The 14,985-nt window shown below is 60.3% G+C and overlaps 1 protein-coding gene across 3 annotated transcripts in view; it reads right to left on the bottom strand.

Moving 5' to 3' along the window:
• WIZ (WIZ zinc finger) overlaps nucleotides 1-14,985 on the bottom strand; it is a 32,326-nt gene that overhangs the window by 384 nt on the left and 16,957 nt on the right. Inside the window, exons 4-12 of one of the 3 annotated variants that reach the window (XM_069881552.1) lie at nucleotides 12,140-14,661; nucleotides 11,591-11,956; nucleotides 5,324-5,488; nucleotides 4,287-4,781; nucleotides 3,203-3,507; nucleotides 2,974-3,103; nucleotides 1,889-2,419; nucleotides 933-1,361; nucleotides 49-241 (exon numbers count right to left, since the gene is read on the bottom strand). In XM_069881552.1, the coding sequence (XP_069737653.1) occupies nucleotides 49-241; nucleotides 933-1,361; nucleotides 1,889-2,419; nucleotides 2,974-3,103; nucleotides 3,203-3,507; nucleotides 4,287-4,781; nucleotides 5,324-5,488; nucleotides 11,591-11,956; nucleotides 12,140-14,661 (5,136 nt within the window). Of the gene's footprint in view, nucleotides 1-48; nucleotides 242-932; nucleotides 1,362-1,888; nucleotides 2,420-2,973; nucleotides 3,508-4,286; nucleotides 4,782-5,323; nucleotides 5,489-11,590; nucleotides 11,957-12,139; nucleotides 14,662-14,985 lie in introns of all 3 variants that reach the window. The other 2 variants (XM_069881550.1, XM_069881551.1) reach the window with 2 other exon arrangements.

Below are 14,985 nucleotides of genomic sequence, written 5' to 3'. Positions count from 1 at the left end.
GCGCTTCCGGATCCCGATGGATACGGGGCACCTCCCACGGGGACCTACCGGCATTTGAGGGTGTAGATGTTCCCCACGAACTTCACCAGGGAAGTCCTCGGCGGGCGCGGCACCAGCGACGGCACCGGCCTCACCCGCGGCGGCGGCTGCCGCGTCGCCTCCATCTTCTGCTGGAACTCGGCCCCGTCCTCTGCCCGGTGGAGAGGGGCGTCCAGGGGCCTCGCCTGCCGCCGCTCGAACTCTGCCGGACACAAACCCAGAGGTTGGAGCTGGCAGGGAACCGGGAAGAGGAGGAGGAGGAGGAGGAGGAGGAGGAGGAGGAGGAGAAAGAGGAGAAGGAGAAGGAGGAGAAAGAGGAGAAAGAGAAGGAGAAGGAGGAGAAGGAAGAGAAGGAGAAGGAGAAGGAGAAGGAGAAGGAGAAGGAGAAGGAGAAGGAGAAGGAGAAGGAGGAGGAGGAGGAGGAGGAGAAGGAGGAGGAGGAGGAGAAGGAGGAGAAGGAGGAGAAGGAGGAGAAGGAGGAGAAGGAGGAGAAGGAGGAGAAGGAGGAGAAGGAGGAGAAAGAGGAGAAAGAGGAGAAAGAGGAGAAAGAGGAGGAGGAGAAGGAGGAGAAGGAAGAGAAGGAGAAGGAGAAGGAGAAGAAGGAGAAGGAGGAGAAGGAGGAGAAGGAGGAGAAGGAGGAGAAGGAGGAGAAAGAGGAGAAGGAGGAGAAAGAGGAGAAGGAGAAGGAGAAGGAGGAAAAGGAGAAGGAGAAGGAGAAGAAGGAAAAGGAGAAGGAGAAGGAGAAGGAGAAAGAAGAGAAGGAGGAGGAGGAGAAAGAGGAGAAAGAGGAGAAAGAGAAGGAGAAAGAGGAGAAGGAGAATGGGGTGTCCCAGCTAAAGGAGACCCGAGCCAGGGCGGGTTTTCCCGGTGCTGGAGCCCCTCTCCCCACTCACTGTTGATGTTGGAGCGCTGATGTTCCTCCATCTTCACCAAGGAGAGGGGAGAGGTGATCATGGGTCGCTCCCCGCTGCTTCCCCCATCCAGGAGCTTCCCGGCGTCGCCGTGGGCCAGCTCTCCGGGCAATCCCTTGCTCAGGAAGGCCACGCTGCCGGCCTGCAGGCTGAGCGGCATCCGCCGGGCGCCGCCACCGTGCCCGGAGTTACGGAATTTCTTGGTGAAGGGTCGTCCGCCCTGGATGTAGCTCCGGTAGGCGCCGGCTTTCTGCGGCCGGTGCCGGATCCACTCGCTGAGCGTCTCGATGGGGGATCCGTTCACGCACCATTCCGTCACCCCGAACTGCCGGAGGTGGGCCCGCGCGTGGCTGGCCAGGGCCTTCCGGTTCTCGAAGTAGAGGCCGCACAGCTCGCAGCAGGCTTCGCTGGCTGCGGGAATCACGGATCGCGTTGGAAGAGACCTTACGGATCATCTAGATCCAACCCTCACCTAGATGCTCTTCAAGGTCCCTTCCAATCAAACAGGAACGCAGCCGGATGAAGGCAGGGAGGCAGCACGGAGCTGGCTACCCTGGAACCCGTTCCCTCCCTGCTCTGCACAGAGCCACGGGACTGAAATTCCCTGTTTTCCAGCTCTGGAAGCATCCCCTGGCCCTGCTGCGGGTTGGAATGTCCCATGGAGTCAGCTCCTTCCCTGCTCCACATGGAGATGAGGGGCTGAAACTCCCTCTTTTCCAGCTCTGGAATCATCCCATCGCCCCTCTGATAGCGCAGGGAATGCTCCACAGAGCCAGCTGATCCAGGTTAAATAAAGCAATGTCCCCAAACCCCCACGCTCCTCTCCCCGTCCCTCATCCCCGTGAGCCAAAACCCCTTCCTAGACGTTCCCGGTGCCGGGATGGACACCCCGGGGTCGTTTCCCAAGGTTTCCCTCCCATCCCCCCTTCCCCACTCACAGGTATGAGCCGGTTTGTCGTGCACGGCCTTGGATTTGAAGGCCAGCTCCGTCTGGATGTAGGTCTTGTGCTTGATCTCGCCGTGCGGGCCCAGCCGGTCCTCCGGGAGCGGGCGTTTGGTGGCCAGCGGGGCCAGGAACCCTCCCTGGGGTTTGGCGGCGAGCGGCGACAGGGTGATCTCGCGGCTCAAGGCGGAGCTGCCGGCGCTCGGCTTCCCCGGCCGCCCCCCGAGCGGAGTCAGCGTCATTCCCTGCAGGATCTTCCCCGGCGATTTGGGATCCGTCCCTTCCTCCCCGATGGATTTCGGGGGCTCGATGCTAGAAGGGTGCGGCTCCTTCTTGATGACGCAGGGTTTGGTTTTCTTCTTGAGGATCTCCCGGAGCGTGTCGATGGGGGAGCCGTTCACCGACCACTCGGTCACCCCCATCTGCCGGAGGTGGGAGCGCGCGTGGCTGGATAAACCTTTGCGGTTCTCGAAGAATTCCCCGCAGAACTCGCAGCGGATGTCGCGCACCGGATCCGCCCGGGAAGCTGCGGGGAGAGAGGAAGGGTTGGGGTGGGAAGGATCATGCTCAAGGCCCTCCTTTCCACTCTGTCCAGCCCATAAAGCTCTGGGAAGCATCCGGAAGGGAGGTGGATCCCATATCCCCATTCCCAAGGGAACGCAAGCCCCTCGAGCCCACGGTCAGAGCTGGGAAGGCGACAACTGAGGTTCAGGGGAGGCATCTCCTCCCGTGGGGAGAGTCCAGGAAGGAGGTGGATCCCATGTCCCCATTCCCAAGGGAAGTCAATCCCCTTGGCCACTTGGATGGAGCTGGGAAGCAATAAATGAGGTTCAAGGGAGGCATCTCCTCCCGCGGGGAGAGTCCAGGAGGGAGGTGGATCCCATATCCCCATTCCCAAGGGAACGCAAGCCCCTCAGCCCCATGGATGGAGCTGGGAAGCAATAACTGAGGTTCAAGGGAGGCATCTCCTCCCGTGGGGTGAGTCCAGGAGGGAGGTGGATCCCATGTCTCCATTCCCAAGGGAACGCAAGCCCCTCAGCCCCATGGAGGGAGCCGGGAACGCGAGAGCTGCTCACTCACAGAGGTTCAGGGGTGACATCTCCTCCCGAGGGGGCCAGGCGCAATCGGAGGGGTGCGGTTCCCCGTGGAGGCCTCCGGCCATCATCTCCCGCTTGATTTCCAGCCGCAGGTGATCCTGTTTGAGTTTCTTCTGCAAGGAGGGAGGAGAAAGGCCTGGAAACATCTTGCGGGCAGTGGGAGGTGGGGACGAGGTAGGAGAATGGCCCAGGGGGCTGCCGGGTTGCTGGACCTTCTTGCCAAGCGTCGGGATGTGGATCTCTCCGGGACCGCGAGGCTCCAGGGATCCCAAGCTTCCGAAGAGGCTCTTGGCCATGGCTTTCCCGGGCCCGGTGGGGTTGGAGGCGCCGCTCCGGGGCTGGGTTCTCCGTTTGAGGATCTCCCGGAGCGTGTCGATGGGGGAGCCGTTGACGTACCACTCGGTCACCCCCATCTGCCGGAGGTGGGAGCGCGCGTGGCTGGATAAACCTTTGCGGTTCTCGAAGAATTCCCCGCAGAACTCGCAGCGGATGTCGCGCACGGGCTCTGACCCCGAGGCTGCGGACAGAGAACAACGACCAAAACTGCTCAATGGGGAGGACACGCAAACCTGATCCCTCACCAGAAAATCCAAGCAGCACAAACACATCATCGTATCCCAGGAAAATGGAACTCGCAGTGGGTTTCTTGCGACTGGAATTGCACACGGATGCAATCCATGCCTGAAATCAGAAGGGAGCATGAAGGCGGCGGCGTATCCCAGGAAAATTGAGTGGCTGGGGACTCGAAGAAGTGCCAATTCCCAGCCTGGGGGCTCGTCCCTCAAGCAAAGGCACCTCCTGGCTCTGGGAAGTGCCAATTCCTGGCACGCTGGTGAAGAGAAAGATGAAGCAGGAAGAGGTTTCACCACCAAAAAGGAATCAGAAACTAGTTTGGGTTGGAAGGGACCTTGAAGATCATCCAGTTCCAAGCCTCTTGCCATGGGGACACCTCCCACTGGCTCAGGGGCTCCAAGCCCCATCCAACCTGGCCTTGAACCCCTCCAGGGATGGAGCAGCCACCGCTTCCCTGGGCAACCTGGGCCAGGGCTTCTCCACTCTCATTGTGAAGAAATTCTTCCTTCTATCCTCCTCAGAGGAGGCTGAAATCCTGATGGAAACACCCATTTCCCCACTCAGGGAACACCATCCCCTAGTCGTGACGATCTCCCCAGCAAACATCGGCTCCTCCGCTATCTCCGAGCCCTCCCAGCCGCCGAGGGACACGGGAGACGTTGGGATTTGTCCCACCCTCAGCCAAACGGGAACCACCGGAAAAAAAACAAACCAGGAACTCACTTAAATTGAGGGGCCCTTCCTCATCCACCGGCGGCCACGGGGCTTTCGGGGAGCCGGGCAGCGGGCTCAGGGAGAGCTTGGAGCCTTTCTCCTCAGGGTTTTTGGGAGATGGCGACCCCGAAAGAGCGGGCGGCACCTTCTTGAGGAGCGGGGACCCCGGCTGGGAGAGGCTCTTGGAGAAGCCAGGAGGGGATTTGATGGCTTTGTTAACGGGCCCGTCGGAGAGGCGGTCGCCGGCCTTGCCGAGCGCCAGGAGCGAGGGCCGAGGGGAGGCGGCGGCGTCTTTGGGAGGTTTCTTCCCGAGGGCAGGAGACAAGGAGCTGCCGTCGGGCTTGACTTTCTGCTTCATCAGTTCGTAAAGCAAATCGATGGGAGCGCCGCTGCTCTCCGACTCGGCCACCCCCAGCTGCCGCAGGTGGGAGCGCGCGTGGCTGGAAAGGCCCTTGCGGGTCTCGAAGCAGGCGCCGCACACCTCGCACGTCGTCAGGTTCTGGGCTGAAAGAGGTAAAAAAGAGAGGAAAAATTAAAATCAGGGCTCGGAGCTGCCTGCGGGAAGACAGAGCAGCCTCCAGCCCCACTCGTTCTCCATCCCAAGGGAGGTTTCCCACCCCAAACCCTCATTTTGAGCAAGGATAAAGCAGGGAAGAGCTGCGGAAGGACCGGGGTCACCGCTCCAGGTGGTTTTCCTGCTCCAGGGTGGTTCCAGGCTCCGAAGAGTGAGGCAGAGGGATCCCAAAGAGATCGTTTGAGGGTAACGATGTTAATTAGGAGAGGAAGGACTGACGGAGGCGGTTTAAGGAAGGCAAGGAGCACACAGGAGGTCCGGCAGCTTTGGAAAACCGCTGGCACCGCAGAAAAGAGACACAAAGCAGTGACACCGGAGTACAACACAGTGCAGCCTCTTAATTAAAGGATTAATTAAGCAAAAGGACCTGCAGATTGTCCTAGATGGGATTAAAGAAGGGCCTGCTCTTTCCTCACGTAAAATCCCAGGGCTGGGGTGTCAGAGGGGACGAAAAGCCCAGCCGGACACTCACCTTTGGAGTCCTGCGGCTCCGCTTTGCTCCCGGGCGGCTCTGGAGAGAGTTTGGTCCCTATCCTGGCGGGCGGCGGATCCAGCGGCACGGCCGGAGCGCTTTTCTTCGGGAGAGGGGGGGAACCCACCTCCATGGCCACCAGCTCGTCCTCCTCCGGAGCCAGGACTGCCGAGAGAAGGGGGTTGTCGGTTCCTGGGGCGGAGACGGTGGCCAAGAGGGCTCCGAAGGGGACAATCCTGGGATGGCAGCGGGATCTGGGCCAGGGGCCTCGGGAGAGCGTGGGGCACGAGGGAGAAGGGCAGCATTTCCCTGCAGGAGAAGGGGATGGCAGCAGCTCCCTGTGGGGATGGGGACGGGGGCAGCTCCCTGTGGGGATGGGGACGGGGGCAGCTCCCTGTGGGGATGGGGATGGTGGCAGCTCCCTGTGGGGACGGTGGCAGCTCCCTGTGGGAATGGGGATGGGGGCAGCTCCCTATGGGAATGGGGACAGGGATGGTGGCAGCTCCCTGTGGGGACGGGGACAGGGATGAGGCCGGTGGCAGCTCCCCGGTGTCCGTTCCCGGCCCGGGGCGGTGCCCGCGCGCGGCCGAGATTTGCATCCCCGCATTCTCCTTCCTCCCCGCTCCTCCCGGGGCTTTCGGGGAGCTCGGAATCGGCTCCTCCCGCTCCCCGGAGCCCCTAGAAACCGGGCAGGCGGGACTGGGAGCCCCAACGAGGCGATGGCGGCGCCGCCGCCGGGGACAAAGCGAGGCCGGGAACGGACAAAGGAGGGCGGTGGCTCGACCGCGGCGGCCCTGGCGGGTCCCTCCCCGCCGCTCCCCTTCCCCCGGCGTCGGGCCTGGACCGGCGGGGGCCGCGATTGGGGCCCCGGGGGTGTCGGGGGGGGGCCCGGGGGGGGGCGCCGGTGGCGGGGGGGGGGGGCTGGGCGGTCCCGGTGGCTTCGGGGCGGGGTCGGCGGAGGAGATGAGGGGCCTCACCGGGCTCGGGGGCCGCCTCGGGCTCGGGTTCGCCGTCCCCGCCCCGGTCCCGGTCCCGGGGCCGCGGCGCCGCCGCCGCTTTTGTCACTTTGGGCTGCGAGGAGGTGGAGGCCGCCATCTTGGCTCCGGCGCACGCGGAGCCGCCGCCAGGGCGCCGCGCCGAGCGCCGAACGTGTCCCCCCCCCCACCCCAAACCAGGCCCCGCAATGGAGCGCCGAGCGCGAGATCGCAGGGGAAACGCATTGAGGGGTCGGGGCGGGGGGGGGGTGGGGGTGGGGAACGCCGAGCAATCGAGCGCCGCGGCGGGGAGAGGGTGGGGGGGGCGCGGAGGAACGCCGAGCAATCGAGCGGGGCGGCGAAGTGTGGGGCAGGACCCCGGGTTGAGGGGGCCCCTGGGTGGCTCCTGCCCCACAGCCCCGGACCAGGGGCTCCCCCGGCCTCAACCCGGGGCGTGTGTCCCCCTAGAGCGCCCTCAGCCCCTCACCCCAGCCCCACGGGGCTCCCCTGGCCCCACAGGGCCCCTCTGAGCCCTAGACATAGGGGTCCTGGGTGCCTCCAGGGCCCCCCCAGCCCCCTCAGAACCCCCCCCAGCCCCACATCCCAGCCCCACATCCCACCCCCCAGCCCCCCAACCCTGCTCCCAGCTCCCCCAGGGCCCCCCCACTCGCCGTGTGGAAGAGGCCCCCGAAAGCTCCTCCAGCTCCCCTCCTGCTCTGCCCCAGCCGGGGAGCCCAGCGAGGAGGTTCCCATTCCAACCGCTCCGATGAAAAGCACGAGAGAAGGAATTTGGGATACAACACCCCCCCCCACCCCCGGCTGCGGCACCACCACCCCCTCAAATAACCCCCGAGCGCGGGTCCAGAGCCGAGGGGACAGAGGGGACGGCGACCGAGCCTCCCCAAAGCCCTTTTCCTCCACAGCCTGATGGGGAATCGGCTCAGAATTCCAGGCTGTCAGCAAGAGCTGCTCCAAATTTCTAATTATTGGGAGAGAACGAGAGCTACGGAGCGAGAGGAACCGCGGGAAGAGCATCAACCACTGGAGAAGGGAGCACGGCGTGAGGGAGGAGAGGAGGAGGAGATGGAAAAGCAGGTAGGAAACCCAAATCCACCTGCATGGTTCAATTTCTCTGTAGTTTTGCGTCTGAGGGAGCTTAACAAGAGGTGGGAGGTGGATAATCCACCTTCTTCGAGGTGAAAGCAGTGACCGGGGGCCCAATCTTGATGTTTTTAGGGAGCTTTGAGACCAGCAGGAGGAACCAGAGATCCTGAGGAGCTCTGGTCTCCATGAAGTGACAACCCAGACGGTCTCGTCCTGGAAGCTCTTGGGTGCTGAGGCCTTTGGGTCCCAAGTCCTCAAACACCCTCAACAAACCACGCTTGGAAAAGGGGAGGGAAAAGCAACTGGTGGTGTCCACCACGCCTGGAGAAGGCTCTTCATCTCCATGGGAGATGCCAGGTCAGGTACGGAGCTCCGGAAGAGGTTCTCGTGGTCACAGCTGAATTCAGCCGCCGCAGGACGCGTGGGTGAACTCAAGAGAGAGGAGAAAAGGCCACAGCCAGAAAGTATCTCAATTCTCTTGCGAAGGGCAACCACAATGAACCAGAAGAAGCAAAGGGCAGGATGGAAACTGGAGCCACCGGCAGCTGCGCCGAGGGTGTCGCTCTCAGGTCAAGGGGTTGAAGAAGAAACGAGGCTCAAAAAACCCACAAATCCACTAGAAACGCCCCCTTCCAGCCCAGGTTGTGCTGGTGGAAGAACTTCCCCCTCATCGGCCCCTCCAGCCTCTCGCTGTGGTTGTCCCCGTCCCAGGCACCACAAAGTCCCAGGTGTCCCCTGGCCCCAGCCGCGCTGGATGAAAAGAAATCGAGGAGGAACTCGTGTGTCTCACTCGTATCCCTGAGCAGCCACACCAAGGCTCCCCCGGACACCCTCAGGACTCATTTTAGAGCCCTCCAAGCTCAAACTCTGTCTCTTTTCCACCTGCTGCCCACTGGAAGGAGCTTCTGCTTCTCCTTGAAGGAGGGATCTGCAGCTTTGGGTTGATGGCAAGTTCAACAGAGTCAACCGTCTCGTTAGAACGTTCTTGGATAACTGGTTTATCTGTGAGGCTGCCCTGGGGGCAGGTACGAGGTGGGTTGGTGACCCTCATGGGTCCCTTCCAAACTGGGAGATCCTAAGAATGTTGAGGAAAAATGTTCTAGAGAGGAAGAAGATGCTTCCAAGCCAAGGACTGGTCAAGCCCCATGTCCACGTCCTCATCCCAGGGCTTAAAAACGAGCGAGCAGCAGATGGAGCAGCTGGAGGGTCATTCCCTGAGCTTGTGCCGCTCAACCGACCTTCTCCTCCTCCTGGACACCCACACGATGTTGGACGAGCTCCGGGAGGCCAGGACTTATCTCCTCTGGCTCTGCTTGGGGTGGAAGATTTGCTCCTCACCCTTGAGGAACTGTTGAGGAAGTGGATCAAGAGGAGGAAAATCCAGCTCTGGCAGAAAACCTCGGAGTCTGGGACAGGAGGAGAGACCACGGGGAGTTAAATCCAGGAGAAGGAAAGGGAAGGATGGTGGTTCCCAGCCTGTGACAACAGCCTGGGGAGAGAAGACGGCGACGAGGAGCTGTTTGGAGGAGGATGCGATTGCCTAACGCCTCCCAGCACCTGCCAAGAGCACCGCGTGTTCTCCGGGGCGGCTGCCAGCGGGGTCGGAGCCAGGAGATGCACAACCAGCCTCGACGGAGGCGGCTGCGGCTCCGGGGACACCTTCTCTGTCACAACAGACGGGGAACGGGGCCACTGAGGACAGGGATCTCCTCCGAGGAGCCACCAGACTCCACAAGGACAGCTGGGGAGCCAGCAGTCTCGGAAAAAAAGAGGGGGGAAAAGGGTTTTTTAAGCCTTCCAAGGTGTCAGAAACCAAAGCGGAGCGAAAGGTGCAACCTCCACCACATCACAGCCCGTCCTGGGAAGAGGAGGAGGCAAGAGAACCCTCCACAACCAGGACGTGTCCAACGAGAAGATGCCAACTCGTGTGGAGCTTCTCATCCCCCAGCACCCCGAGTCATTCTCCTCAGGGTTGTTCCCAATCCGTTCTCCACCCAGACTGGATTTCTGGTTGGGGTTGCTCCAAGCCAGGAGCACGACCTCACCCTTGTTGGACCTCGTGAGGTTCTCACAGATCTGGGTCTCCAGAAAAGCACAAACGGGAACAGATTTGGATATGAAAAATCCCAAAGCCCTCGGTGGTTTTCTGAGGGTGAGGGTGGTGGGGTCTCCGTCAGAGCCCGGAGCAGCCCGGTTTGGATCAATTTGGGCACCACAGATTCAAGAGCAACCTCCGAGACGCCCTCAGCACCTCAAAACATCTTGTTTTGGCCACACGTCTCCCCTCTAAACCACCAACACAGCCCAGACAACGTTCTTGCTGCAGACTCCAACATCTCCTTCCTCCCTCGAGGTTCTCCTTGCTCAAAGAAGTTGAGTTTGGTTTTGGACAAGCAGCTACAGGGATGAGACCAGCAAGAGCCAACCCTTCGGCTCACGCTGAACACAAAACCCCTTCCCAACTCTCCATTCCTTCTCCACTTCCCACCTCTGAGCAGCTCTGGGAAGGGAAACATCACCCCGGGCGCACGGAGATGCGACGATTTGATGAGAAGCTCAAGAACGGAGAAACCCACCATTAAATTGATCTCCCAGCACCCAGAGCTGAATCCTCCACCTGCTTTTCTCGCTGAAGCCTCTTTGAAACCAGGAACTGCAGCCAACGCGGCTGAAGCTTCACTAAACACCCCTGCCTGCCCCCAAACAGAACATTTTGGACAAGGAGCTACTGGTGTTCTTGGTGTTTGAGGTGTCTGGAAGTGGAGAAGAAGGAAGCATGGAGCAGGAGACATTCCCAGCGTGGAGATGGAGATGTTCCCACCACAGAGACAGAGACATTCCCAGCGAGGAACCAACATCGCACACTAAAATAAACCCAAGTGACGCCTCCCGGACCAAGAACAAGATCGCGTTTCAGGACACGACCCATTTTTTCCCCTCAACCAGCACGCTGGGGACATCCGCTACCGGACTCTGCATGTTAGAAACGGCGCCAACCGCTTCCTGATGAGTGGTCGGTGAAGGGTGGCTGCGTCTTTCTTCATCAAGACCCTTCGCAGCCTTCTGAACGGCTTCCGCAAGGAAATTCCGAGCGCTGGGAGACTTAGAAATTGCTGATGGATGGTCCCGGTTGGCAGAGGAAACCCAACCGAGCTCTCCAAATGCTCTCCCTTGGCATCAAGCACCGCCCCGGCTGTCAGCTCTTCATCAGCCAAGCTTTGCCGCGCCAAGAACGAAGAGTTTGGGTCGGTTCATGATTTAATTTGTGTTCGTTCCGCTTGAGATTCGTTCCAAAGAGCGGCTGGAGAGCTCTTGGATTAAAGAGAGAGCTTCTAGTTGCAGGGACGTGTCCCACTTTGGATCAGGTGGAGCAGAACCTCATGAGAAGCTGCTGCCAGGAGCTCCCGATGCCAGCGGGGTTTGGTTTTCTTTGGGTTTTGTTACAGCTTTTTGTGTCAACTCAGTTTTTTGGAGCCATAGATTCATAGGATGGTTTGGGTTGGAAGGAACCTCAAAGCCCACCCATTTCCAACCCCTTCCCACGGGCAGGGACACCTCCCACTGGATCAGGGGCTCCAAGCCCCATCCAACCTGGCCTTGAACACCTCCAGAGATGAAGCAACCACCTCTGCTCGAGGCAACCTGGAAGCTCTCTGGGACGGGTTCTACTCCGGGACGGATCATCCCATCTGAATAATCTGGAGCTCCACTGATGGAGGGGAACCAACTCAGACCCAAACCCTTTTGGGAAGGACCCTTCTTGCTCTCCACCACAGCAAATAAGCAGCTGAGGGATCTCCAGACCAGAGGTCGCATCCTGCCTTCCACGTAGCCCTCCACCAACCCACGATTCATGAAGCTTTGGAAGTTTCCTGATGGAAACCTCGTTCCTAAACACGACGCTTTTCAAATTGCAAAGCCTGAACGCCCAAACCACAGATTCCTGGTGGGATCCACCCCTCGAGACACTCAAACCACAGATTCCCAGTGGGATCCACCCCTCGAGAGGCTTTTCCGACCTGCCCTGAACCAGCACCACAGGATGCAGAGCACAAACCATGAAGATGGACACGTCAACACCAAGTTACGCCGATTAAACCCATCCCCGTCCTCTGGGAAGGTCCCGTTCTGATGGTTTTGGGTTCTCCAGCGGGTTCCTGGCTCACACGGAGCATCAGGGGACACTTACCATCTCTGTAGGACTGCAGGGACTCATCTCCCCAGGATGTGGGGAACGGGGACAGAGGAGAGCGAGGAACACTGCACTCGGACATGGGAGTCACGCTCTTGTGGGACACGAAGCCGTGAGCTTCCCTCTCTCGCCCCGGGGACGAAGGCTCCATCCCCATCGCCGCTTGCAGCATGGGATGCTCCGACGAGTTGGCCAACAGCTCCTTGAGGATGTTAATGGGGGAGATGGTGAGTTCCCAGTTGGTGATCCCAAAGTCTCTCAGGTGGGCTCTGGCGTGGCTGGAGAGCCCGGCCCGCGTGTCGAAGCCGGCGCCGCAGAACTCGCATCGCATCAAGCTGAACGTGCTCGGGTCGAAGTTCGCAACTGCGGAAAGAAGGGCAGAGAGTCAGCGACGCCGGGAAAAACCCCTGGATCGAGCTTCCGAGATCCCCACGGGGGCGGCCACCACAGTTCAGGCAGCACCATACGTACCCAACGCTCGGCGGGAGGAGAAAACCCCACCGGTTAAACCCAGAAAATAGAAAGCCAAGTGGATTGAGTACATACTACCTTTTTTCTTCTTCTTTTGGAAGGAAAATTTTTGCTCAATAGCTTTCACTTCTTCAGCCGAGATGAAGTGGCGGACGTTGTAGCTCACCCCGACCCTGTTGAGGTGACCCCGCACGTGGTTCGCCAGCCCGATGCCGTTGTGGAACCTGTCCGGGCAGTAGGGACATTTCCTCTCCTCGTTCTTCAACATGGGCGACTCCGAGTCCAAGAAGTCATCGAGCTCCAGAGGTCCCTCTAGGGGAGCGTCCAACAGGAGAACGTCCAAGGGAAGAGGTTCCTCCATCATGAATTCCCGAGAAGGGAGCATCATTTTCTTCTTGAACAGCTTCCGAGGTCGCTTCTTTGCCTTGGGGTGCAGGCTCACCTCCTCCAGGAGGACGATGGGGACCATCATCCGCAACTGCTGCTGCTGCTCCTCGGTCGCTATCGAAGGGTCCGTGGCTTTCAAGGTGTCTCTGAAGCTCCTCTTGAGGTCCAAGGCAGCTTGAGGGACGGCGACGGGTTTGGCGCCTCTGTTCTCGCTCAGATCTATCTCTGTGCTTATCGAGATCTCCTCTTCCACACTCCCAACGTCGCTGGCCAACACCCACTTGTGCCTCAGCTCCTCCAGCCCGACCGGTTGGCTCCCAAGTCCATCCCCTTCTCCTTCAAGGTGTTGTGCTCCTGCTTTTTTTTTCAGCTGCTGGAGAGCAAACTGGGAATAAGCTTTCGTGGAGGCAAAACCCAAGTTCTTGTGAGGAGCAGCGTAGGGAGCTGCTTTCCTGGCGTGAAACCCTGACGTCTGGTAGTCCTTCCTGCTGGCCCCGTTGCTTTTGTGGAGTCTTGGATGAGTTAGACCCAAACCGTGGAGGGTTTCGTACTGGGACGTGCTTTCCCGGGGAGGCGGAGGGAAAAGCCGCTCGGCTTTGCCAAAATAATCCGTCTCGGCAAAGCGTCCTGACCTGGCCGGGCTGTAGGCATCTCGGCTGGTTCCTGGTTGATTCGGATCCTCTTCGTACGCCTCCGCGTCCCACCCGAGGTGCGAATGGGCGTATTTCATGTGCTCCTTGAGGATGTTCTCGTTGGGGGCCGGGAAGCTGCAGATCACGCAGGTGCTGAGGCCTTTTCCCCCGCCGTGAGGCGGCACCTGCAGGGCCACGTGTTCGTTTGCTTTGAAGGGTTTGTAGACGCCGTGCACGGAGCTCTCTCGTGTTTCTCCGCCTCCTGCACTTCCGAAGAGATTCACGTTCTTCACCCCTTGGTCCTTCCTCTCCTTGACGTGCATCTTGGCGTGTTGGACGAAGATCTTGGAGGAGTTTGTGCCGAAGACGCACTTGGGGCACTGCAGCCGGGCCTCCCGGCCTTCGTCTGGAAACTCGTTCAACTTCTGGATCTCCTCGATAATCTTTTCCCGGGATTCCTGGTGGAGCCTCTTGTGCTGCTCCAAGGACGCGGGGTCTCCGAAGGCCCAACCGCACTCGTTGCAGCAGAACTGGCACTGGCCTCCCAGAGCGTCTCCGTCTTGGTCCCTCCCTGGTCCGCGGTTGTGCTGGAGCATGTGATCCATCAAATGTTCCTTCTTCTTGAAGTAAATGCTGCACTCGATGCAGGTGTAGACGGCCGGGTCCTCCTCGGGGCCCAGCTCCTCCTTGCCCTGCTCCTCCAACAAGACGCTGCACACGTAGGGCCTCATCTCCACCTCGTAGGAGCTACAAGGAGTGGGCTCCAAAGGCATCACCGGGAGCCGCTCCACCGAATCCTCCTCGTTCACCGTCCAGGACTGTTTGGCGACGCCGAGGTCGGCGCCGAGCTGGAGACTCGGCTTCTGGATCGTCCACTCGGCCGTGGCGAGCGGGTTCATCTCACCCAAGTCCGAGTCGACCATCAGCCCCTTCCTGAGGGCCGAGGAGCTCTCCAAGGATTTGGGTTTGTTGAGGACGGGGTTGAGGGTTTTCCGGAACACGGTGGGAGTCAGCGGAGGAGGCACTTCACGCAGGGGCTGTCCTCGGAAGGGCAGGGTGGCTGCTACATCTGTCGGCTTCGTGACGTCTTTGTAGCAAGGACTCGGGCTTCGGTTGGGTCTGGGAACCCAGTCGAGCCTCTGGATCCCCCTCTTGGTCTTCTCTAAGTGCTCTTTGCCGAGACCTTCGAATTGCTTTGGTTCGTTTTTAAGATACTTCTCTTCGCCACCGCCGAGCGACGTCCCAGCGCAGGGGCTGGGCGGCTCCGCTGCCACCTTGCCCCCATCCAGCTCCTCCGAGTCGCTCTCCAGTTCCTCGGGATCCACCCGCACGGCGTTTCCACCCTGGGGCTCCACGAGGAACGCCGGCTCCTTCCCGCCCCGCGCGTCCTTGGGGTCCTTCAGGGTGGAGAACCTCTCTAAAGTGCTTCCTTCTCTCCCCTCGCCCGCTCTGGTCTCCAGGGGGCTGGTGTCCCAGCTCACGCTGCCGGACACCGTCATGTTCCGCAGGTCCAAGGAGCTCCGGGCATCCGTCCTGTACGAAGCCTTCTGGAACTCCAAACGCTCGTTGTTCGCGGAGCTGCAAATAAGTTTGGAGAGTTAACGGGGGGGCACAAACAATCCCGTGGTTCTCCAGGAACCAGAACGAGCCGGCACCACGTTACGGCACAAGGCGGGCTGGGGATTTCATGGATACGTCCGTGTGGTCCCAAAGGACATAGAGGAGCCCATCCCTTCCCACTCTTCCTACAATCCTTCCTGCAGCTTCTCCTGGGTTTGCTCCAAGCTCGTTTCACCAATATCCACACCTGCTCCCTACAGCGGATCCTCCGCGATCACACCAGGTGATGGGATCCCATCACCACGTCACTGATTTCAGCCTTGGACCAGAAGTCCCTGTTCC

This window comes from Phaenicophaeus curvirostris, unplaced genomic scaffold (genome assembly GCF_032191515.1).
Source record: "Phaenicophaeus curvirostris isolate KB17595 unplaced genomic scaffold, BPBGC_Pcur_1.0 scaffold_51, whole genome shotgun sequence".
Lineage (NCBI taxonomy): Eukaryota > Metazoa > Chordata > Aves > Cuculiformes > Cuculidae > Phaenicophaeus > Phaenicophaeus curvirostris.
Note: the sequence above shows the minus strand (reverse complement) of the source record. Positions and strands in the feature narration are given on the sequence as shown.